Source organism: Amaranthus tricolor, chromosome 14 (genome assembly GCF_026212465.1).
Source record: "Amaranthus tricolor cultivar Red isolate AtriRed21 chromosome 14, ASM2621246v1, whole genome shotgun sequence".
Classification (NCBI taxonomy): Eukaryota; Viridiplantae; Streptophyta; class Magnoliopsida; order Caryophyllales; family Amaranthaceae; genus Amaranthus; species Amaranthus tricolor.
Window position 1 is genome coordinate 19,495,962 of NC_080060.1, and position 9,340 is coordinate 19,505,301.

The following is a 9,340-nucleotide window of genomic DNA, read 5'->3' on the forward strand; positions in this document are numbered from 1 at the left end:
TTATGTATTTTAACATTCAAGTTATGTTTTATAAGGTGTGGTATTACTGCTACAGTTATTTGAGTAAAATTATACTACCTCCTATTCATCTAAAATGGGACATTTACTTTATACACTCTATCCAATGCACTTATTCGATCCTTAATATATCGAGTTATGTATAATTAAAAATTATAAAAAGTTTATATTAACAATCTTTGCATCAAATAAGGTCCTACATGTCTATGTTTTAACTTATAGATTAATAATAAAATGCAATTTAAGGGGGTGTTTGGTATGGAAAGAGAAAATGTAAAGGAAAGGAAATTAATAAAGAGGGGTAAGGGTAAAGGTAAGGGTTATGGTTATATGTTGTTTGGTATAACAATATAAGGGAAACACTTGTTTACGTTTCCCTTACTTATTGTTTGATTTGTCACATAAGTTATATATTGTTTGGTATAACCTAGCTTACCCTTTTTAGTAATTACAAAAAGGTTGGTTTCGAATTACTCTTAGGGGGTGTTTGGTATAAGTACTGTTTTCTATGAGAAAGAGTGACTTGCAATAGTATTAGAGTAAAGGGTTGTAATTAAAACTAGAAATATTTTTTTGGGACAAAAAATTAAAATTATTATTATTAATATTATTAATCAAAAAATTTATTGAAGTCTATTTTAAAAAAAAGGTAATTTGTACAATACAGTTGCATCTAATTACAGTATAATACAGTATGACACACCATTCTTGCTTTCCTTTTCATCCATCCATGCATAATTCAACCTTGGTCGATCTCGGGTAAACAACAATGGTGGAGGAGGAAAGAGAAGAATCTGATAAAATCGAGTGTCGAACGGAGTCGCGGTACATCGGAAAAAATGGTGATGGTTGTGTTCTACAAGCATTCAAGAAACAGAGTAGTTGATTGATGATAACAAAATAGAGGAAGAAAAGGAAGGGTTGAATCCGTTGAAATGAATATTTGTTACCGCTCAACGAGCCACGGTAACAAAATCCTGGTATCCATTTACCCTCGGAAACGGATTCACATTCTTTTTTCTCAAATCAAACATACAGTAACGGTAAGGGATAAATGATTCCGTTACCAAATGCTAAAAATCTCAAACCAAACGACCCTTAAGAGTAATAGATGAATAGTATCCCAAAAGGAAATGTCCCATTTTAGATGAATAGGAGGTAGTATAATTTTTGGTGTTCGAAATTTCGGATTTTGACTTCGTTTGACCTTGCTTCTAGTCCTAGATCAAAATTATGTTTTGTATGTTCACAGCTTTATATTTAAATATATTGTACTATGAAATGAGTTATGGTTATTAATTTCAAAGAAAATCAAGTGATTTATTGATTCGTTTATATCGAAATGTTCGACATTGAAAAATGTCCATTTTTGGGAATTGGCAACGGATATTTATATCCGGATTATTGTGAAATCCTATAGCTTGATAATAGGTAATGGCTATTCAGATCGGTCTCGAGCCCCGGATCCCGTTTCGTTCTTGCAAGAACCGTATTTTCGGTGATGACGATCACCCGTGTTCTCAGGATTTAGATCAAGCCTACTTCCTGACGGTCCATATATTCCCACGTTTTAAACTGTAGTTACATTATTGTTTTTAATGAGTTTTGAATAAATATGTTTGGTATATAAAGTTTTGTTTGTTTCGCATTGAAAGCATATGTTTCATTTGCGTATTGTTTCACTATTGACTTATGAAGTAATAGCCGTATTTTGATTTCGCTATTAACTTGTAAATTTATAGCCGTATTTTGATTTGTTATGAACTAAAGGTTCATAGTCGTGTTTATGTCGATACCAAACGGTTTTTTAAAAGAGTTTGGATTTGGATATAATAATGTTTTAGGTAGTTACCAATTGAGTAAAGAATTTGATTGGAGATTTTGTTAATGACTTGTATATAAATGTGATAGTTTGTCGGATTACTCAACAATTCAATTGTTGACAGTCTTTGATGGGGCCTATCCCTTATGGGGGATAAATCCATTTTCAGGTTAGCTCTGATGTAGAGATTATGCCTACTTGTATTGTGTGTTACGTGCGAGGCGAGGACTTCTTTTTGAAATACAAATGTAAATTAGATATTTGTAAATTAAAATGTAATAATTTTATAATGTTTTGTAAATAATATTCACTTAATTATGTAAAATGTTTTAATTACTTTGATATTGGTTTGCTGCGACTATCAAGCCACAAGTTAAATTCAGTCCAGACCTCTATAAGTCTTCCGCTCTGCTTTGTAGACAATAGTTTATGCTAGTTTGGGTTGTTTCAGTTGTACTAGTCATTTTTCAATTGATGATAAGGTTCCCTTTACTTAAAGCAAAATAGTTAAAAATGCAAATCAATTAGTGATCATCATTACATTGTTACTTTTACTTGTTTGACCGGAAATTAAAATTATAAAGTTTTATCAATTTTTATCCAATTCGATTAAAAGTAGTTAAATAAACATTGACCATTGATTATTAACTCTAAATATATGAAACCATGTAATATAAAATTTATTGTATTAAAATATTTATCAATTTATTAGCATAACTAATAAGATGATTGAATATTAATCGATCATACTTCTATGTTAAAAATTGGTTCAGGTTTATAGCAGTTCGATGTAAACTTCATTCGGGTTAAGTCAGTTTTAGCTTGATCGAGTTCGGTTTCGAGCATGATTCGGGTCGGATAGGACTCGTTTCGGTCATTATTAGGTTCGGGTAATCTCGGTTAACGGTTATGTGTTGGTTACAAAAATCGGTTACAGCTCGGGTTCAATTTTCCCATTTTCGATTGTCAACCGATTCGGGTATAACTTCGGATCGAGTAATGTCGATTTGATAAACCTAAAAAAGGAACACATTTTCGGGTCGGTTTACTTTTGATTTCGACTATGATTTTCGGGTCTGTTCACTATTGAACAGCTATAGGTAGAGGTGAACACGGTTCGGTTTGGTTTAGTCTAACACTAAAATCAGACCAAACCAGAAATTCCAGTCTAAAGACCGTTTAAATCACTAGACCGGACCGGACCAAACCGTTTTACAACGGTCCGGTCTGGTCTGTCTACGGTTTTTTATTTTTATATTTTTTCATTCAAATTAATACATGTATTTATGCAAATATTTCACACCTACAATTAATAAATATAATAATTTGTAATTACTTGATAAAATCAACATCATTCAAGTATATCTTGCTATATAAAAATAACTACATCTTAAAATATCTAGGTAGCAACTTAATTTTTTAAAACAAAATTATGATTTTTGACCATAGTACGATTTGCGGTCCGCTCTGGTCTGAAAAAAAAAACCGAGACCAGACCGTAAATCGTAATTTAATTTGAAAAAAACCAGATCAAACTATTTAAATCGTAGACCAAACCAAATACTAAAATTTCAGTTTGGTCCGATTTGATTTACGGTTTAGACCAAATTTTGTTCAGCCCTAGCTATAGGGTTAACCGGTTTTGTTAACCTGCACTAATTAGCTTTTTACCAAAAAGGAATGTCACGTGTCATTGTGTAATTCGTTAATTTTTTTCAATTTCAACTAACTTAGAAAAGAACAAAATTCCTAAGACGCTCAACCCTCCCACAGCCGCCCCACCATCACCATCTTCACCACCCCTGAAGCATCAACAACCATCACCTTGCAAGGCTTCGACCCCGTCCCGGCTCCCCCTCTCCTAAATTTAAAACCCCTCACCCCAGCGGCCTGCCCTCCCCTACAGCCCTATAGCCTCACCGTGGTCTCACCACCACCATTCCACCACCGTCACCACTACTTGGCTTGGATAGTAAGCAACGAACAATGAAAGCTGAAAGCGCATGTTCTATAGTTAAAGGAGGCAGGACACCCTCTAATATAGTGGCCAATTTGATGATACATCATCCAACAAGAATCTTCAGATGCAAACAAGTTAAGGCTGATCATGATTTACATTCCTCGAGATATAATTGCATTGAATCCAGATCTCCATGGCTAAACAATGCCAAGGAACAACACCCTCTCATTATCTATGCTACAATTCAGAAACAGTTGACTGATCTTGATTTCCAAAAATCTGAAAAGGATCTTAAGAGCTTTAAAATAGATACTCGCATAAATGCTTAGGAACATTTCACATCTCATATGAACAACATCAGCGCCTATAAATCAAATTACCAAAAAGCTGGACTCAAAGCAAGCTACTCCACCTATAAGATGTTAAATTGGTTGGTGATAGTGCAATAGAGATGAATGTGGTGCACGAATGTTAGGTCAATATAAGGGGAATAGGTAGTGTGCTAGTGATGTTTGTACCATGGCTGTGGTGGTGGCTAGGAAAGGGCACTTTGTGGTGGGGAGGAGTAGGTTTGAGATGGGAATTTTTTTTTTTTTTTTTTTTTAATAATATTGTTTTAGTTTCTTTTAAAAATAAAATGCAATAACAAACAAAAAATTGACACATGGCAAGAAACCAAAGGTAATCAATTAAAGAATTTATGTGTCATTCACACCTTTAAAAAAAATCGAGTAAAAAGTAACTTTTTTTTTTTGAAAAAGGTAATAAAATTCATTAAAATAGACAAAGAGTCAAAACATACAGTACATTAGGAAAAACTAGCCAAAGTAGATGCAAAAGTATATAGCACCTACCAAGTAAACCTCAGCTAAGTAGCTTAATCATCCAAGTTCTATTACTATCACTAACCTTCCTAGGCATAACATCCATGATTCTGTGCATACACAGATTTTTAATACGTTTAACCACAGTCCTAGGATGACAAAGTTTAGCATTCCATATAACATCATTTCTCTGAGACCAAATACAATAAACCAAGGCACAAAAAAACTATCTTATAATCGAATTATTTAAAGTAAATTTTCTTAAACAATATCATACGAAGAGAGTAAACTTGCACAATAGTTTTTTTTTTATAGTTTTTAAGACAAAAAACAAAAAAACAAATTTTTTTTCCAAAATCCAGTCCCTAGATCCACTGGTTCTAAATCTATTGTCACTTCGATCAATGAGATTTTAGTAGAATCCTAGACTCCCAAGCAGGTTTACGGTGTGACAATTAGACAAACATCAGCACAAAGAAACATCAGTACTGACTCCAAACTACAGAGTTATCCAACAACCAATTCCTTTCTTCCCTGATCATTCTACATTTACTTCCACAAGAAAGAAATGAACATCAAATTCCTTGCTTCACTTAGGAGGCAAAAAATTGTAAATGCAAATGCAAAAGCCATTATCTTTGATGCCTTGCTTCCCTAATTATTCTACATCTACTCCTACGAGTTTCTTATATGAGCCATATTTCTTTCATTCGGTGTTCTGCAACATCATATCCTAACAAAACATGACTTTTGCCTGTGTCACCCGTTGCAGAAACGCGCCTGATTTTTCTCATTTCAACCCAACTACTCTCACCCATGCAGGCCATTTAATCAGCCGAACAAACCTAATTATACCTAAAAGGAACGATGTTGTGTTCAACCTTTCCGGGCTGAAAAACGTGAAAACATGTATCAACCGCCGGAAGAAGTCTGAGATGATTCCAAGATTGGCAGCGGACTCGGAAGCCGATATTGAAGGTCATTCCTTGTCAGATGTCATCCACGGATTTTACACATGCATCAATAAAAATGACAGGAAAGGGTTAGAAGATCTGATCTACAGAAACTGTATACTCGAAGATTCCTCTTTCCCCTACGTTATCCAAGGGAAGAAGGTTAAGAACTGCTGCTTATTTTTCGTTTTTCCTCAAGATCAACTAATATATACCGGAGTACTATAACATATCGATTAAATGTTCTCTTGCAGGACGTTATAAACTTGTTTATTCAACTTGCAGAATCCATGGGTGAGAACGTGGAGTTCAAACTAGGAACACTATGCGAAGGAGATGAGCTTACAGCTTCCGTAAACTGGCATCTGGGTATCCTATTTTCAATGATAATTTGGGTGTCCTATTTTCAATGATTTGCTTCATTAGCATAATATTCGTAAAATTTACTTGCGCATATGGCTCTATGCAGAGTGGATGGATGACCAAATCCCTTTCTCAAGAGGATGCAGCATTTTCCAGTGTACAAATGAAGGTGAAAAGCTTGTTATAAGGTACAGAACAGTCACCTTCTAAAGTTCTATTTCACAACAAACCAATATTCAGATACAAATTCATAATAGTTAATAACCAGGTGCAATTAACAAATTTGATCACAGGAAAGCTCAGATTATAACGGAATCACCCATAAAACCGGGTATATTTGCCATGGTATGATCTGATCTCTTCCCACAAAATGACTTTTGATGATTATATTCGACCCTATATGTAGGTTTTGTGTAAAATTTGAACAGGCCCTGCTTAAGATGGTAACATCATTTTTCAACGACTTTCCTAGCGTTGCGAAATGTAAGCAGAAGCTTCCATTCCTTAATGTTCACAACTCATGTTACATACAAGCAACACATTAATATAGTAACATATATGATATTCTAGGGATTTTAAGAAGTCCACACACCATACTCCAAGCAATGTTGAATATGTATGGCCTTTTCTTAGCTCCTATTATCAATCCTGTTCTTACATTCTACATTACCCTATGGAAATTTATTGCTCGGATACTTGGATACGTTATAAGTTTCCTGCACGTAATTGGGAAATATTTCAACAAAAAGTCCTCAACTGATGACAACGATAGCAATACCTCAAGCTTGAAAATCGACCAAGGACCTAGTAGTTTGCCTTGACAAAGTCATGAATCATTGTTGCTGTCCTGCTTCAACCAAGGATTCATAAGGGTGAGGGCGACAAGAGGTCCGAAAACAGGAGGTAGTGGAGGTGGCCTACTGAAAACCACAATTGCATCAGCAGGCTTGTCATCTGCCACTATTCTCCTTGTCTTGCCATTCTCTTCAGTTCCATTCTTTTTGGGTTCCAAAGAAAGAGCAATACCACCTATTGTAAACATTATTTTTTATAGAAATTTTAAAAAAGTGTTGTATAGTTATACTGAATAAAACCAAAAAGTACTTGATAGTGAAGACTATTTTTCTACACTTACCCCATGCTCCTTTAATTGGATAAAATTGATGCTCAATGATTCTTGCCAAGGAAATTGAAGCTGACCTTTGCATGTATATGTCACCACTAAACACACTAGATTCTGCGATAGTTGACCATTAGGGAAAGTTTTGGATGTCAAATGTATACATAGTAACGAATTAATTATTGTATTGACAAAGTGATGGTATCAAGAAATTAACAGTTACTACTATTATTGTTGATTGGACTCATGAACCTGACATAACGTGCCTAAGTGTCCGACTTAGCTAGATATGAATAGTGTAAGGGAGCAGAAGTTGTAAACTGGTGAAGGAATGATTAGGATACGGGTTATGGTGCAGTCAATGAAGTAGACTATATGTGCAAGAAAATAAAAAATTAAATGTGCAATAATCAAGCCAAACAACCAACAACTAATTTACACAGAAATTACTACTGCTAAATTTACGGGTTCACCGAAATTGACTACGTCGTCACTTAGGCCTGATGTTTTTATTTATGTGTTTAAAGGACGAGAGCTTAAAGCTCACAAATTGAAAGTACTACAATAGTGGAATTACGAATGGGAGTATAGAAGAGATGATAATTAAAGACGGGAGGAAGTAAGGAAGCACAAAATGGGACTTTGGCTTATGTTCCTAAGCATTAAAGGGGAATTATATATAGGAAAAAGGAGTCATGAGGCAGCAACTAAATCCTGGCCGAAGCTCAATAAAGGCAGCAGACCAGGGATGCTCATTCGAGCGCACCTACACTGTGCTCGTTCAAACTGCTAGGCCACTTGTTTGTGTACTCAATAAGGGCATCAAAGACTTCAACTCCCATGTGGTGCACCATTATGGCATAATCCTTTATGGGTACTCTTCTCCACCAAGTTTTCATCAACCACAGCAAGTGTAACATAATTCGCCATTTAATTTGCTTTTTGAATTCGCGATTCGCCCTAAATGATCCTAAAATAGCCCAAAACCGACCTTAATTTGCTTTTTTGATTCTTGATTCGCGATTCATAAGGAGATTACTTAATCATGTGACAGTGACCACGGCACACTTAGTTCATCATACTATATGCTTAATCTTAAAGACATCAAGGGTTCACTCAAAATGTCCTACACAATTATTGGTGAATCAAACATCCTTCCCATGTTAATGCCAATGAATCAGTTGAAAACTTAAGGTAAGTCAAAAGAGCACCAAGAGTTGAAACCAAATTATGTGTCAAAGTGTTCGACAAATATTCGAATCAAAGGGTACTTAACGTGGAGTGAAGAGCCCAAGTAAAATAGCTACAACTTAAAACATAGAATAGTAATATACACTTAAGCGCCGCACTTATCTAAATACAAGCATGTGAAATGGTATGCTATATTAAACATAATGAGCACCTCAAATACATGTATAATGTAGGGACAATCTGGAGTACTTTGAAAAGGAGATTTAATTTGCAGAATTTTCTTCAGATTTTTTTTAAGTACTACCCCAGGCAGAGGGCCAGAGAAGGGGCAACCAGAATCAAACTCACTGCCGTCTCTTGGAAAAGAAGTGCTTCCTCCAAAGACAAGACCCGATTCTCGTTGTTCAGTAAAAGACTACCCCCAAAAAAAAATTACATTTTGGATCATGAAAATTATGAAAAAATTACACTTTGTATCAATTACAAAAAAAAAAAACAAAATGGTAGTCCCGAACTAATCAATTTGGATCAGAAAAATTACATTCACTGAATAAATTTTTGACCATTAGGTTTGGATCCAAAGTTGTCAAGAATTTCTGCTTAAATAGTTAAATTTCCAAACTAAACTGTATGAAAAGATAGACCATTGAGTAAAATTGAGAAGATGAATCAGAAAGAAATTAGAAAAGTATCATATGATGGAGAACGCCATCATCTTCCCTATCAACTGTCATCATCATCATCCTTCTCATTTTAGCTTCAATCATACTTAAATAAAATGGTAGTAATACTTGTAAATATAATTAAAAATTTAAGGTTAAAAATTCATCCCTAAAATAAAAATTTATAAACAATTAGAGTATAACAAAATCAAAGTAGAAACATATCGACTAATCAGTAAATACAGTAGGAAGCAAAGAGAAATACCTGAAAATTGAGAGATGATGAGAAATGTAAACAGTTCCGGAAAATAATGAATCAAATATTTGAAGTAAGTATTTAGGAAATTTCCAGACTTCGCTCACAGTCGCGGTTCACCCCTCCTTCGAGACCCAGCATACATAAATATTGTTTATAGGGAGTAGGGAC

The 9,340-nt window shown here is 34.6% G+C and overlaps 1 protein-coding gene across 1 annotated transcript; it reads left to right on the plus strand.

Moving 5' to 3' along the window:
* Positions 1-5,166: 5,166 nt before the first annotated feature.
* On the plus strand, positions 5,167-6,825 carry LOC130799496 (uncharacterized). The gene is made up of 6 exons (XM_057662605.1): positions 5,167-5,739; positions 5,832-5,946; positions 6,047-6,128; positions 6,234-6,285; positions 6,369-6,423; positions 6,511-6,825. Exons 1-6 carry the CDS (start codon positions 5,368-5,370, stop codon positions 6,759-6,761), a joined length of 927 nt encoding a protein of 308 aa, XP_057518588.1. The 5' UTR covers positions 5,167-5,367; the 3' UTR covers positions 6,762-6,825.
* Positions 6,826-9,340: the final 2,515 nt, after the last annotated feature.